Raw genomic sequence first — 14,835 nt, forward strand, 5'->3', positions numbered from 1 at the left:
GTGTGAGGAGACTTCCCTCTGATGTATGACTGCAGAGCTCGGCTCTGCTAGAACAGCTGTAATGCACAGACCAGCCTCGGCAGTTTGCCAGGAGCCTGGGTGCATGCGTGAGGCCCAAGCCAGCACCCACTGTGCCAGCTGGAGCTTGTCCCTTGACTTTAACGGCAGCTGCACAGGGTCTTCACGGAGCACATGCACTAACATAATACTTTGGATCCTGCCTGGGAGCTGCTTGTTCTTGGAACTTCCTGGAGAGAGGGATCGGAAGAGCCTACTTGGGCAAGTTCCCCAGCAGGACCAGGTGCAGCTGCTCAGCCTCAGCCTTCTTCTGTGGTTACAGGGGATGGGTGGCTGCAGCCACGATTGGCCTTTGGGCACTGCAGCACCATAGAGATCCCTCCAGAGGGGAGGGGGGCGGGAGAGCCTTCACCCTGTATCTGTCTAAATGCCCAGCGCAGGAGCCAGTGAGCACTAGGCTCTCCCGACAGAGCCTGGCTCCAGCTTCCATCTCTCCCCCTTCCCTCCAGGTGCACGTTCATAGGAAATCAAGACACCTACGAGACTCACTTGGAGATGTGTAAGTTTGAGGGGCTGAAGGAGTTCCTGCAGCAGACAGACGACCGCTTCCACGAGATGCAGGTGGCAATGGCTCAGAAGGACCAAGAAATCGCCTTCCTGCGCTCAATGCTGGGCAAGCTCTCAGAGAAGATTGACCAGTTGGAGAAGAACCTGGAACTCAAGTTTGGTGAGTCTCCGGGCCAAGGGCATGGCTCCTCCTTCAGGGCTTTACAGCTAGGTGGTCACGTTTGTCAAGTGTTTAAACTTCCCATTCACACCATAGTGAAAACCAGCTGTGGGCAAACCTCAGGAGGGTCAGGGATTCCCTTTAGCTGATCTTCAGAGCTACCTGGATTTCTTGGGTCTGCAGGTTTGGGGCCTGATCCAACAGCTCTTATGCTGGAAATAATTTCCCTTGGGAATTTTAAAATCCCTTATTAAGGTTTACCGTGACTCAGCTTCCACACAAGTGTTCCTTTATTAGTCTAAAGGCCACTGGTCTTAATTACATCAGTACAGGCAGATATATGCATGCGCATGCACGCGCACACACACACACATTTTATATCCTAACAGCAATGGCCAAAATACTCAGCACAACCAGGCCTGGGAGGTTCCTTCCCTTGGGTTAGGAAAAGGCTCTGCTAGAGAAACATCTGCAAGCCTTGCTTTTTATACCCCAGACCAAACAAGTGATGTTCTTGCTGGTTAGTGAACGTTAGCCAAAGACACACTAGGGAGTCGGACCTGAACCCTGCACCTGGGGCCCAATTAACCAGGGTGTTTATGTTTCTGTTAGTTTAGCCCCAGCCTTCAGTAAGGTAACTGCAGGTATTTCCAGGGTCACGACAAATGTAACACAAACAACCCGTATCTGTGCAAATACCCTGGGATAGCAAGTGAGTTTCCTGGCCAGGCGAACCTGGGGTTGACGGACCTGCCGTTCTGTCGCCCTAGATGTGCTGGATGAGAACCAGAGCAAGCTGAGCGAGGACCTGATGGAGTTCCGCAGGGATGCCTCCATGCTAAATGTGAGTCCTTTGCATGATACAGCGCGTTGGGGAGGAGCCTGTCCCTTGTATTCATCAGTGGTTCTGATCAGCAGGGGTTTCTGGGGAAGAAAGGGTTAACAGCATGTACTTGTAAAGCTGCTCTTCCCATGGGCGGGGGAGACCCCGGTTAGGGGTTCAAAATGGCCGAGACCTAGTTCCCTCCGCACAGGCTCTGTTCGCCCCCCGTTTTGTTTTTGCCATAGCCAGGCAGGGATCCCGGTGTGTACGAGGTGCAAAGGGCTTCAGAGCACATCTGGAATCTGGCCCGGTGGGCAGCCGGCTGCCTGCAGAAACCCTTGGGATTGGCTTGGAGGCCTTCGGGTGCCTTAGCCTCTCTGCAGGCTGGAGTCAGGCTGTGGTGCAGCAGCCAGCAGGACACTTGTTGCAAATAGCCAGGGCTTTGCCTGGAACTCTAGCCCTCCTGCGCCTTTCGTTACAGCCAGGGATCGGCCCAGGGCCTGCACAAGGGTGGCTGGTTCTTCGGGTCTTTATGGCAGTTCTCTCTTACCACTGGCAAGGGAATTGTGCAGAGCCACAGTCATTATCTAGTACTAACATGTGGCAGCCCCTTCTGGCACGTCTCAGGGCATTGATAAGATCACCTTCCAGCCCGGGTTCAGGTGGGACGCGTCCCGCCAGCAGCGCACACCCCAGCTCTGGGCATGCTGCTCAGGACTGAATGTGGAGCGCGCTAGCCCTGACTGACACAGCTACAGCCAGCAAAGCGGCTGCGTTGGGGATGGCAAGGCCCGGGCCCCAGAGCACTGTGTCGAGTGACACCTGCAGTATTGTCAGGCAAAGTGGATTTCGAAGACACTGCAGGATGAGTAGCTCCTCGTGACTGCCTGGCCCTGCCCGGTGTCGGGTTTAGGAAGAGGAAGGATCATGCATTTTGAAAGGTGTACGAGTGTCCACGTCCAGACCCCGATCCCAGGGAGACCCGGGCTCAGCCCCATACCCACAGGAGGGTGAAAGCAGGTGCCTGCTCCCCTCTGCAGAGACAACATGCGTGGCTATAAGGAAGGTGCTGCCAGGCCTCCACTTCCCCCGGGCCAGAGAACGAACCCCCTGGGTGGGCACTGCCAGGCGCTCCTGTCCTCAGTCCGGAGGATGCTGGCTGGAGCGCTCCGTGTTTGTAGGGCGGTATTAGAGCAGTGCTCAGACTCCGTGGGAAGCCTAGCAGAGGGCCTGCCAGTGCCCGGGCTCCGGATTGACTCCAGTTGCTCTGCTTCTAACCCTGCTTGGTTTGTTTTTCAGGATGAACTGTCCCACATCAACGCCCGCCTCAACATGGGCATCTTAGGATGTGAGTACACGCGTCAGGCCCTCTCCCTCAGCTTGCCCCAGAATGCTACGATTTCTCAGCAGATCCCTCTCGGAGCACAGCATCAGCTGACTCGTATTTCCCATAATGCATTTCAGGCTAGTGTAACACACCAGCTCTTGTCAGTAGAACCCTCCCCTCTGAGTTCCATGGCCGGTTCTGCGCTGGCAGGGCTTAGTGTCATGGTTCCCCTAACCCCCTCCTGCCTCTCCTCACTCCACAGCGTACGACCCTCAGCAGATCTTCAAATGCAAGGGGACCTTTGTCGGGCACCAGGGCCCTGTCTGGTGTCTGTGTGTTTACTCCATAGGAGACTTGCTTTTCAGTGGCTCCTCAGACAAAACCATTAAGGTAAGAGCCCCGCAGCATGTGCGCACTTTAGGCAGGACCATCCACCCTCAGCTGGGCTCAGAGTGTAGCTCCATATCCGAGTTTATCTGCTCAGCCCCAGGTTTGAGCTGAAACTCCACCTGGGCCGGAAGCATTGTTCAGTTATCTGCATGAAGATGCCAGACCTGCGTGTCTCATCTCAGGGACAGTCTTTATGAAACCCTGATCCTGATCTCACGCCTGCTGTTCGTGTTTTCACCTTGTCCCAATTCAGCCTTTAGAGAGTTTCAGCTGCTAATTCTTTATTTTCCATGGTGGCTAAAGCCCTTTTAGAAGCTGGAAACCAAAATAGATTTTCCCTACAAAATGTGTCCATTTTACAAACATTGTTTGCTTTTCCTTGTCCTGCTTTTGAATAGAGCAAATTGACAGTCCGACCAAACAACAGTTTCAAATGTTATCCTGGCCAGATCAGTGTCACGGATGGATGGATGTCAGCAAAGCTCTGGGAATTGTGAATTTCACTGATTACTAGAAAACGGGGTGCCTATAGACCCTACATAAACAGAGACTGTCATGGTTTAATCTTGGTTCTTTTTGGTTTATTTATTCAAGGGCTGGGAGCCAGGACTTCTGGGTTCCAATCCTGCTTGAGCTGCTGATGCTCAGATCTGGGGCAAGTCACTTGAGGCCTGATTGATTGGATTTTCTCCCCAGGGAGCTGAGCTCTCTCTGCTCCTATTGACATCAGTGAATGCTGTGCGTATTCAGCACCAATGGCAATTGGCCTGGTCATCTAGCTGGGCCTCATTTACCCATCCATACACTGGGAGTAATTCTTAACTACCTCCGGCCAAGGGGCATTGGAAGTCTTAATGCATGGGACGTGGCAAGTGCTTAAAGATCTGAGGCTGGCAAAGCGTAACTCTTAGGGTTCCATTTGTCTGCATTTTTCTCCCAATGCTTTGAATTCTGAGAGGAAGGACCTGGTTTCCATTGGCTGGAGCCACAAATGCCAACATGTAGGCATGATGGGGTATCTAGTCAGGGAGGCCCGATCTTAGTTAGCGGGAACCTCCCTCTTCTCTCTACCCGTGTCCTGCTCTCCCAGTATGGAAAACTGTTGCTGTACGGTTGGTTTTGTGGTCACTTGTACTAAGAGCACATAATACTCAGCAGCTGAAATCTCCGTGCAGCAGGAATGATAATGGGGAACACACATTCTTCATGCTCAAACACTGGGAGTGGTGAGAAAAGAAGCAGGAGAAGCTAGCGCTGTGGTGACTAGCACTCACTGCCCATGTGTTTGCCTGATTCCTGGCATTTTCTTACTACGGGTTTTAGGAAAGTTTGTTGTCTGCCCTAGTGCTGTGGAGCTGCTGTGGCTGCATTTCAGTGTTTGGTGTCCCTTGGAAATTCAGTCTGACCCTGCTTGCGAAATTTCCTTTCCTAGATGTGCTCATCTCTGCCGGTCAGACAGGAAAACAGGTGCACAGAGGACACAGGAAACAGCTGACTGATTTCCCTGCTCTCCTGGCTCAGCTGACTTCCTGCTCTGATCCCCAGCTGCTCTCTAGTGCAGGCATGTGATCTCCTGCTAACTTGTCTTTCCTGTTAGGTGTGGGATACCTGCACCACATACAAGTGCCAAAAGACCTTGGAGGGCCACGATGGGATTGTCCTCGCTCTCTGCATTCAGGGGTGAGTGGAGCAGATGATTTTTGTGCCAATGGTGGGGGAAACGGGGAATGGCGACGAGAGGCTTGTGGTCTGTTCTCTGGCCTCTCCTAATTAGTGAATTATTAGAAGAGGGACTAAGATGGTAATTTCCTTCCTAATTCTGGCGTGCGCACGTGCACCAGGCTTTTACACACGTGCGCAGGTGAATTGGAGGGGTCAGAATCCCACATCTCTCCGTTTAATAAGCCAGAGGGACAGATGGGTCAAGTTATCAGAGTGAAAAGCCCCTTGGTCCCACCCCTGCTCACCACAGCTGTGCCAGCCCTGTGCATCTGGGAGATGATGAGCAGAGTGTTTTGTTTGGGAACGGGGGGTGTCGCCCTGGCTCCTGTCCTCTGAGCAGGCAGGGGCGGGGCGAGGAGGGTCTGAAAGGTGCGAGAATCCCGTGAGCAGAGCCCCAGGGACAGCTGGAATCCCACAGCTGGCTCTCCCTTGCTGACGCTCTTTCATTGTCTTGTGATGTTACAGGAACAAGCTGTACAGCGGCTCTGCTGACTGCACCATCATTGTGAGTATCCGGCGTTGCCCTGGTTATAAGGCGGCACATGGGAGGTTACAGGGCACAACAGCTTGTGAAAGCAGCACCTCCAATGTCCTCTTGGCGGGGAATGGCCGGAGAGCACGAGAGAACGAATGACTCCCTTGCGTGTGGTTTCCCCATCCTGGGGATGAGTTTGTTTGGGTTTTATAATAATAAAAGGGGGGCGTTTGTCTCCTTCAAGTGACCTAGACTTGACTAGACGCCCCAGTGCAGCGTGGGAAGCCAGGGCATTGAACTGGCGCTGGGCTGCCCATATGTAGCTTGGAGTAAATGACAAGTTCTAATCCAGCAGTGACTTCCCAGGAAGGCTCTGTCCTGTCCTCAAGCTTCTGTGGCCCACAGCCACTGAATCCTCGCCCCCTCTTCTTGCTGATTAACAGGAGGCTGTGTTAGTGTCTGGGATGAGAGTCCCACTCAGGAGCCCCCCAGTTGAACCTCCGCCAATCCTCTGGCCACAGCTGCCGTCTGTCCTATGTCACAGCTGCCCTTGCTGCGTTTTCCTGCTGGGGGTATTTCCAGGGCAGATAGGCGAGGGGGGAACTGCAGGGGGTTTCCAGAGCAGGCCAGTCCCTAACCGATTTTGTCTTCCTTTTTGAGGTCTGGGATATTCAAACCTTGCAGAAGGTGAACACGATCCGAGCGCATGACAATCCTGTTTGCACTTTGGTCTCCTCACACAACATGCTGTTCAGTGGCTCCCTTAAAGCCATTAAGGTAGAGGGCTGAGAAGGCACCTGTTGGGGTTGGGTGGCCATTTGGGGAGAAGTTCGCTGGCAAGAAAAGGCTCTTTTGGGCCTGCGTGGGTATGTCTGCATGTGGTCTGGTTAGCGTTGCGGCGTGAGCTTAGGGGGAGACAGACACTAGGAGGGACGGCTAGTGCTCCCTGCAGCCGAGGCTGCAAGATTGCCAAGATCGCCACAAGGGAGCAGTGATTTCAGGTGCCTCTGGTTTTGGATGTCCAACCTGAGAGCCCTTCAAAGGGGCCGGTTTCCAGAGGGTGCGTGCCACACAGTCTGGCCATTGGGGGTCATTCAAGGTGTCTCTGGTTGGGCACCCACAATTGCAAGTCCTTTGGACAATCTCGGCCAGCTCTCTTGGGTTCTGTTTCCAGCTCTGCTGGCAAGTCACCACGTGATCTTGGGTGAGCTGCTTAGCTTGGCTGTGCCTCCATTTCCTCATCGGTTGGGGTGTCGTGTGGCTCAAGTGCTTTGGGACTTGGAAGGCACCAGAGAGCTGTAATTCAAACAACCGGAGTTTTTAGTAAACATGCATTTAAAAAATAAAGCTGGCTCCATGTGTGCCAGGTGAGTGGAGCAGAGATCTAACACCTGCTTCTAAAGCTGCTCCAGTGTCCTCTCCTCCTGACGCACGTGCGTCAGTGCTGTGCCCCTGCATTGCTCCCTGGCTTCGCAGCTGCTGCTGGATTGCTCGGTCGAGGGTTCTGGGGACGCTGTATGTATGTTGTATTGCAGCCCCCTAGCACAGGGCGGGCAAGTCCCAGGCAGAAAACGTTCTCCACTGCAGTTGCTTCTGTTTAAACTCGCAGGCACATGGCTCATGTTAGTGACGGGCTGTAGTGTGAATTTATCTGTAGATCAGCAGCTCCAGTGGATCTTCCCAGGGCTGGACACGGCCGCTCTCACTTCTCCCCTCACATGCAAGGGCCAATATGTGATCGAGGCCCCGCTTCCACCCTCGTTGGGGACCTTGTGTTGTGTCTCTGCACAGAGGTGGATTTTGTGCAGGAAGCAACCCTGCAGAGTTAGTCGCAGCCATTTGGACTGGTCTTTCTGACCACAATGGCCCTGCTTAGCAGTGTGCAAGCTGAGCGGTCATGTCCCTTTCTGATCCCTGTGTGTGTGTGTGTGTGTGTGTGTGCCTGCCACAGGTCTGGGACATCGTGGGCACCGAACTCAAGCTGAAAAAGGAACTGACAGGTCTCAATCACTGGGTGCGAGCGCTTGTGGCTTCTCAAAACTATCTCTACAGTGGGTCTTACCAAACAATCAAGGTAAGTACACTGATGACGTGTGTGAGTAAAGCACCTTCCAACCTCCAGCACTAACTTCCTATCTGTGCAAAACCAAAGGCAGCCAGGAGCACTCTGCAGCGTGCTTCACAGCTGTTGTGTCCCTGTCACATTGGAGTTTACTCAGGCGATTGTGGCTGGTGGGTTCCCATCTTTGCAGTAATATCAGAGTTTGGTAGGTCCAAGCTGCTGTTTGGCATTAGCCAAGACCAGCACTGCCATGTAGCCGTGGCCCTTCTCCAGCTGCTGGGACGTTGTCATCCATTCTCCAGCACTGACCCTGCTGCTGCTAAGAGAAGAGGGGCAGTGTCTGGGCTGCAGAATCACCATCAGTCTGCATTTGGTTCCTGTAAGAGTCTCGTCTTTGTTGGCCCAGTCCCTGCTGGTTAACTTAGCAGCTGGTGTCTGGACTGTGGTGGAAAGTTGGGGTACGTTGTGCCCGGCACCCCCTGCTCCTGCCTGGCTCTGCTATAGCACCCTCTCCCCTCCTGTGACATTGGGGCCACCTCCCCTCCCCTTCCCTTCCTGGGACAGGACCAGGCTGGGGCCTGGTTCTGCTGGGCCCAGCTCTGTATTTTGCTGCCCGTCAGACGCTGGCTATGGGAGTGGTGTGGCTCATGCCCTGATAGGAACTTGGTCGAGAGCCTTTCCGCCTGTTGCCGGCCCATTGGCCGTGCCTGGGACAGAGCCACGGGCCCAACAGGCCCTCCAGCCAGTCTGGAAAGGCACCCCCGGCTACGCACTGAGAGGAGTCCAGTGTATCGCTCCGGGGCTCACTCATTCCTCTTGAACCTGGGCTGCTGCACCGGGGCGACGCTGACCTGGATGGGGGCTGTTTCAGATCTGGGACATCCGGAACCTGGAGTGTGTCCATGTGCTGCAGACGTCAGGGGGCAGCGTGTACTCCATCGCCGTGACCAACCATCACATTGTGTGTGGCACCTACGAGAACCTCATCCATGTAAGAACACGGAGTCCGTGCCAGGGCCGGAGGTGCAGCCCTGCCGCTCCCTCCCTGCAGAACAGGGCACAGCATGGCTAGCCATGCCGGGATATCCCCAGCATCTGCTGTGCCAAAGGGCCCACCTCCCTCCTGCCCAGTGGGGATAAGAGATGGACTCCATTGAGGCTATCCAGGCAGCGTGCTTTCCCATTCTCTAGCGGCTGGCCTGAGACCCACCCTCTCGGTGCTGGGGGTGCCAGGCAGTCAGAGGGTGCTGTTACCCTCTCTGGTCCTGCTCTGCTCCGCAACCTTGTATGTTGGCTCGGTCACTCTGAGCCGTGTCTCTCCTGTTCTCCTCGCTCAGGTCTGGGATATCGAGTCGAAGGAGCAGGTACGCACGCTGACCGGGCACGTGGGGACAGTGTACGCCCTGGCTGTCATCTCCACGCCGGATCAAACCAAAGTCTTCAGTGCGTCGTACGATCGCTCTCTCAGGGTACGTGCTGCCATGGGCTGGCCTAGCTGTGGGAGAGGCTCCCGAGGCTGAGGGGAAGCAGCGTTGGGAGGCTAATCCCCACCTAGACCTCGCACCCTTCCCTTCACCTGCAGCCCGTGGGGCTTACGGCTCTCCGCTGCTTTTCGCTTCTCAGTGTCAGGTAAGGAGGGGGCCACTGGCTGCTGCAGGGGACTGGGAGGCCAAGTCCAGACCCCTTGTGCCCTTCCCCTGTGTGTTCCTCAGTCCCGTCAGCTGTAAATCAGGGCTAGGTGTGACGGGAGCGCCGTAGTGTCTTCGTGTTTGGAGAGCTGCCGACGCAAGGCTGCAGAGCTGCCGTTCCCGGTGGCGGTGACTCGTGCTGCCACAGTGCAGAGTCTTGCCAGAACCTGTTCGCTATGGACCAGTCTGGCGCTGGCCTGGGAGGGGAGAGCTGGGGTTAGTTAGTACCGGCCTGTGGGGCACTGTGCCGCTGAACTGAAGGAGTGAGAGGCAGGCAGATGTGGTGGTGCTGGGACCATGTCCATATCCAGACAGCTGGGACGTGGTGACGCAGAGAGACTCTCAGTTCAGCGCCCCGGGCCTGGCTCCTGTAACTAACCCGGGTCCCCAGGAGAGTAACATGGTCCCCGAAGGGCAAGGGAGGCCTCTAGGCTGGGGGTGGAGAATTCTTTGGTCTTTGTTCGCACTCCCAGGTTGTTTCCTTCCCTTCATGCCCAGAGCCCTCTCCTCTGAGCCCCCTTGGTGCCTGGGCAGACAGGCCTTGCGGTCCCCAGCTTTGCATTCACACACCCCTGCTGTGCTTCCAGGTGTGGAGCATGGACAACATGATCTGCACTCAGACGCTGCTGCGGCACCAGGGCAGTGTGACGGCGCTCGCGGTCTCCAGGGGCCGCCTCTTCTCCGGCGCTGTGGACAGCACTGTTAAGGTCGGTCGCCCCTGGGCTTCCCCTGCAGAGAGACCCCAGAGCCCAGCAGCTTGGCCTGGCGGGAGGGGGCAGAAGCACCAGCTGAGATTAGCCTCGTGAGCCCTGCCCCAGGGGGGCTGCAGCTTGGGCCAGCAGCTGTTGCCCACGACGTGCCCACTCTTGGGGGGCTGTGGCTGCAGGGCTGGGGTTCCTGGGCAGGCCAAGAGCTCCCCTTTCCTCCTGGGTCACTAGAGCAGCAGCCGCGGGTCGGGGAGCCAGCAGGGATCGCTATGGGCTCAGCTTTGAGAAGGGTGAGGAAGGAACCAGCTGTGTTCCCTTGACTGACCTGGATCCTGGTCACCCGTCCCTCCCTGCCTCCACAGGTCTGGACGTGCTAACGGCAGCAGCTCCACCAGTCCTGCACCCCGAGCTACCGGAATCTCCTTCTCCTCTGCCGGCCTGTTGGATGACTGACACCGCTCTGAAATCGCTGCTGCCGCCCTCTGCTCACCACCACCACCTGCTGCCTTCCATCGGCCACAGCAGCTACGCCCTCAGCATCGCTAGTCCTGCCGTCGCCCAGGGACGCCTCAGAAGTCAGCCCTGTCCCATGAACTACGTGGGAGACCTGGCCTGCTGCGAGGGCCGGTGGGTCAGTGCTGTTCTCCGTGCTGCACACACCACCAGGCAGGGGCTTGTTACTGTAGTGTCACCACAGCAGAGCCTGGCCCGAAGGCTCGGCGCGCCAAACGGGACACGTGCTGGCTGGGCTGGTCGGGTCAAGCACGGCGCAGGTGGCAATGGGACAGCACAACTCCAGTGGTTGCAGCGGAGCCTGTCGAGGAAGCGAAGAACCAGGAGCGAGGTCACTTTGCAAACAGGAGAACTGAGCTTCGGCCTTGTCCTCCGCTCGGGTTCGCACGGGCCCCTCTCGGTCGCTCTTGTATTTAATGTGACTGCCCAGACGACAGCAAGGTCTTGTTTGGCCTTTCAAGAGGAATCTTCCTTGTGGAGCCAGGTACGATTTTTACACCACAAGCTAGTTCTCTGATCAAGTAACACAAGCGATTGGTTCACCCTCCCTGTAATTACAGTCTCCACATTAAAGAGAAAAAGCCTCTGTTGCATTTTTACTCACATTTTCTACGGTTTTTAAGATTGTAATATAACTGGATTATTTCTTCATTGACAATAAAAGTGGAAAGAGCTGTTCCAGGCACGTGTGAGTTACTTGGGGGGGCTTGCTGGGGGAGGGCCAGCTGCCACCCGCCTGGCCTTCCACGGGCACGCACTTCCCAACCCTGCGCCCCTGGGCAGGGGAGCTCGTCCCTGCGTCAGGCCCAGCAGGTGTCTACACAGCCGCTAGACACCCGCAGCTGGCCCGAGCCCCGGGAGCCCCAGTCAGCCAGGGGCTGGTTCATTGCTGTGTGGACTGCTGGGCTTTGCTGGCTCCCGGCCGAGGGTCCCAGAGCTCGGGCTGCAGCCTGAGCCCCGAAGTCTACACAGCCACGAACCAGCCCCACGGCCAGCCAGGGGTCTTCCCTCGCAGTGCAGACCTAGGAGAAGGGAAGGGTGTGGCACCCGCGGGCGTGCATCGAGTTCTCCCATAGGTGCTTTCCCCTCCGGACGCTCGCTCCATAACTGCTGCAGCAGCTCCGGGCCACGCACGGGGGGAGAATCGGGGTGTCTCTGAGCCAAGGTGCAGATCGGCTCCTGGCAGCAGGAATCACGTGCAGGCCAAGCAAATCCCTGTCTCCCCCCGTTACCTTCACTGGGTATCAGCCCGGCGCTATCAAAGCAGAGCGCTAAGCTTAGGCCTAGGTCTGCCCCACGGCTGCGGGGGCCCGGCTGGGGCCACTATCAACAGGGCTTTGAGCTGCTCGGGGCCCAGAGGTGTTAGAGCCTCTTAGCTGAGGGCAAAAGCCCTGGAAAAGCGCGTCTCCTACCAGGGCTAGAGCTGCACCCCCGGCCTGGCACAGCAACAGCCCTGGCGGGGGGGCTGAGGAAGAGAGGCCGTGGGGTGTTTGGAAGCAAAGGGGGGGGTTCCTATGGGACTAGCACTGCAGCTGCTCCTGGGGCCCCAGAACGAGGCTGGCCCCTGAGGAAGGAGCAGGGCTCCAAGCAGACTGTGCAGCAGGGGTAGGTTACACCCATAGCGGGGGGGGGGGGGCAAAAGCTGCCCCGGGAGGCGCTGACCCCTGGTAGCTGAGCAGCGCCTGAGACGGCAAAGTGAGGCAGCTTCTCGGTCCGCTGGCTTGTTCCCTGCCCCTGCCAGACTGGCTGAGCTCGTGCTGCTGGGTGCCTGCCACCCTTGCCAGCAGGCCTTGCCCTAACCCTGGGGAAGGGCACCCGCAGGGCAGTTACACAAAACGGGTGCCCCGCAGTCTGGGGGCCTCCAGAGGCTGGGAGGGCGCTAACCCCACTGTTCGAAAGCAGCTCAGAGTCAATCTTTCATTCAGAACCTACGCGGCCAGCAACACGCACCTACAGAGCCATTCACACACCTGCTGGCGCCGAAGAGCGAGCAGCCCCCAGTGCCACAGCCACACGGGGGGGTGGAAGAACCGGCACGTTCATTCTGCTTTAAATCTCCCACTGAACATACAGATTAAGTGGCTGCTGGGTGTGGCCGCCCCATTATCCAGCTGGCCAGGGCTCAGCCCCCGGCGCTGACTTTAGTCAACCAAAAGGTTTTTCCCACTATGCTTAAACGCCGCCACCACCTTTGCTCGCTGGCTAAGCTAAGTGAAAGCGGGGGAATGGGCCCACTATGGGGGCAACTTGCCTGGCTTAGCCGCTACCCTGGTGACGTGGGCTAGCAAAAGGATCTGAGCCCCCGCGCCCACTCCCTTTACCCAGAGCCCTGCCTGAGGGGTGCAGCAGGGGCCTAGGGGGCTCAGGGCACGGGGTGCCTGGCCAATGGGAGCTGCGGGGGAGCAGTGCCTGGAGGTGAGGGCAGCACATGGAGCTCTGCACGCCCCCACCCCGCCAGCGGCCGCAGGGACCTGGTGCCAGCTGCTGCTGGGCGTGGCACGGGGCCAGGGCAGGCAGGGAGCCTGCTTTCGCCCTGCTGCTCCATGGGGCCGGCAATCCTGCGGGCTGGCTCCAAGTCTCGCCTGCAGGGCTTCTTGGCTGGGGGTGTCTCCCTGCACTGGGCCCGCTGCCCAGGGTCCCCCTCGCTCAGCCCCGCCCTGCTGCTCCGCCTCCAGCTCAGCTCAAGCTCCCCCCCGGCTCTCCTCTTAGCTCTGCCCCAGCTCAGCTGGGCCCACCTGACTCCCTGATTGTCAATCAGGCTGATCTGGCACGTTGGCTTCGCCTCATTGGCTCGGCGGGGGGGGGGCCTGTCCATCACAGGGGACCTGAGGGCTCATTGCCCCTTGCCCTTTGGGACTGGGCGCTAGCCAGCCCAATAGGCCCCTTACCTAAGCTTGCTAGGGGGGGTGCCAATTTTCTAATAGCAGAAAACTGAACACCCTAGCCCCACCCCTTCCCGAAGCCCCGCCCCCCCCATTCACTCCAGTTCCCTCTCCTTGCCGTGCTCGCTGACCCCCACTCTCGCTCCCTTTCACTGGGCTGGGGCAGGAGGGTGGGGTCCAGGGCTGATGGGCTCAGCGTGTGGGATGTGGCTGGGGCAGAGGTACATGAGGGGTTGGGGCGCCAGGCGGCGCTTATCTCAGGCAGCCCCCGGGAAGGCAGGCAGCAGCCGGCATGTCCGGCTCCTAGGCCGCAGCACATCCCGGGGGCTCCACGTGTTGCACCCTGCAGTCACCACCCCCACAGATCCCATTGGCTGGGACCCACAGCCAATGGGAGTGCAGAGCCTGCACTTGGGGCAGGGACAGTGCACCGAGCATCCCCCTCCCTCCGCCCACAGACATGCTGGCCACTGCCTGTCTTCCCAGGAGCCTTAACCCCACCAGACTTTTAGTGGCCTGGTCCCTGGTGCTGACCAGAGCCGCGAGGGGCCTTTCTGACCAGGTGGTCCAGTCACAAACCGGATCCCTGGCAGCCCTAAAGCATGGCCGGGACAAGCCCAGCTGCAGCAATTCCGCGCCCCGCACACACACACGGTGTGTTGTGGCTAGTGGGAGGGGCCCTGCCCCGCCAGGCCATGGGTGTTGCCTTAGTGCCCAAGAAGGGCAGCACCACCGCCTCTGCGTGCACGTCCCCTCTCCCCTCACACACACTCCGGGACACCCTCCCAGCCCTCGCTTTCTGCTGCCTCGGGCAGTTTCCCCCTTTCTGCCCCGTGTGAGTGCAGGGCCCAGAAGGAGCCCGTCCCCTGCTCCAGCTGTCCTGGGGCCCCTCCTCTGAGCCCAGCCCAGGCATGGGGCTGCAGCAGCTGCTGAGCAGTGGGAAGGGGGGTCTGCTCCTGGGCCCAAGCAGCCAGGTGGCCCCGGCCCCTGGAACTCCAGGCTGGGCCCTTGGCCGTGCACAGGCTGGAGTTACATGTTTGATACCCCCTGATTCCCGTCCATAGCGCAGCCCCATCGCCCGCCCAGACTGCCTGCAGCATCCAGTGATGACGTGGGCGCTAGCTCCTGCTCATACCGGCAGCGAGCAGCTTGGCTAAACCCTGAGCCAGCCCCACGGCCAGGGAATCTGACCCACTGCGCTCCGGAGGGGTTTCACATTCTTGCTAAGCCTTTCGTACAGCACCTGCAGCAAATGGGCGGAGGCAGGGGGGGGCACAGCTGCTGCTATTACACGGGCATCCTTAAGAAGCGAATCCTGGGAGCTTTGCTCTCTCCGGTAACAAGGACTTCGAGCCGGCTGACACCAGCCCGCCGCTTGAGCCTTTTCCTCGCCCACGCTTTCAATCAGGGAGATTTTTTTTTAGGAGTAACAGGGTCAAGTTTAGCATCAAAAGCCTTCAAGTGTCTTGCTGGAGCCAGAGCCGCAGGAAAGGGGGTGACC

At 58.0% G+C, this 14,835-nt stretch overlaps 1 protein-coding gene across 4 annotated transcripts in view; it reads left to right on the forward strand.

Moving 5' to 3' along the window:
- TRAF7 (TNF receptor associated factor 7) overlaps positions 1 to 11,133 on the forward strand; it is a 45,162-nt gene extending 34,029 nt beyond the window's left edge. For all 4 annotated transcript variants that reach the window (XM_044979335.1, XM_044979337.1, XM_044979336.1 and 1 more), the window contains 12 exons: positions 528 to 745; positions 1,516 to 1,589; positions 2,868 to 2,916; positions 3,158 to 3,285; positions 4,883 to 4,965; positions 5,473 to 5,512; positions 6,143 to 6,259; positions 7,434 to 7,556; positions 8,416 to 8,535; positions 8,882 to 9,013; positions 9,820 to 9,939; positions 10,302 to 11,133. In XM_044979335.1, coding sequence (XP_044835270.1) covers positions 528 to 745; positions 1,516 to 1,589; positions 2,868 to 2,916; positions 3,158 to 3,285; positions 4,883 to 4,965; positions 5,473 to 5,512; positions 6,143 to 6,259; positions 7,434 to 7,556; positions 8,416 to 8,535; positions 8,882 to 9,013; positions 9,820 to 9,939; positions 10,302 to 10,316 — 1,219 coding nt within the window. In that variant the 3' untranslated portion in view covers positions 10,317 to 11,133. The remainder of the gene's footprint in view (positions 1 to 527; positions 746 to 1,515; positions 1,590 to 2,867; positions 2,917 to 3,157; positions 3,286 to 4,882; positions 4,966 to 5,472; positions 5,513 to 6,142; positions 6,260 to 7,433; positions 7,557 to 8,415; positions 8,536 to 8,881; positions 9,014 to 9,819; positions 9,940 to 10,301) is intronic.
- The last annotated feature ends 3,702 nt before the right edge of the window (positions 11,134 to 14,835 follow it).

Source organism: Mauremys mutica, chromosome 11 (genome assembly GCF_020497125.1).
Source record: "Mauremys mutica isolate MM-2020 ecotype Southern chromosome 11, ASM2049712v1, whole genome shotgun sequence".
NCBI lineage: Eukaryota > Metazoa > Chordata > Testudines > Geoemydidae > Mauremys > Mauremys mutica.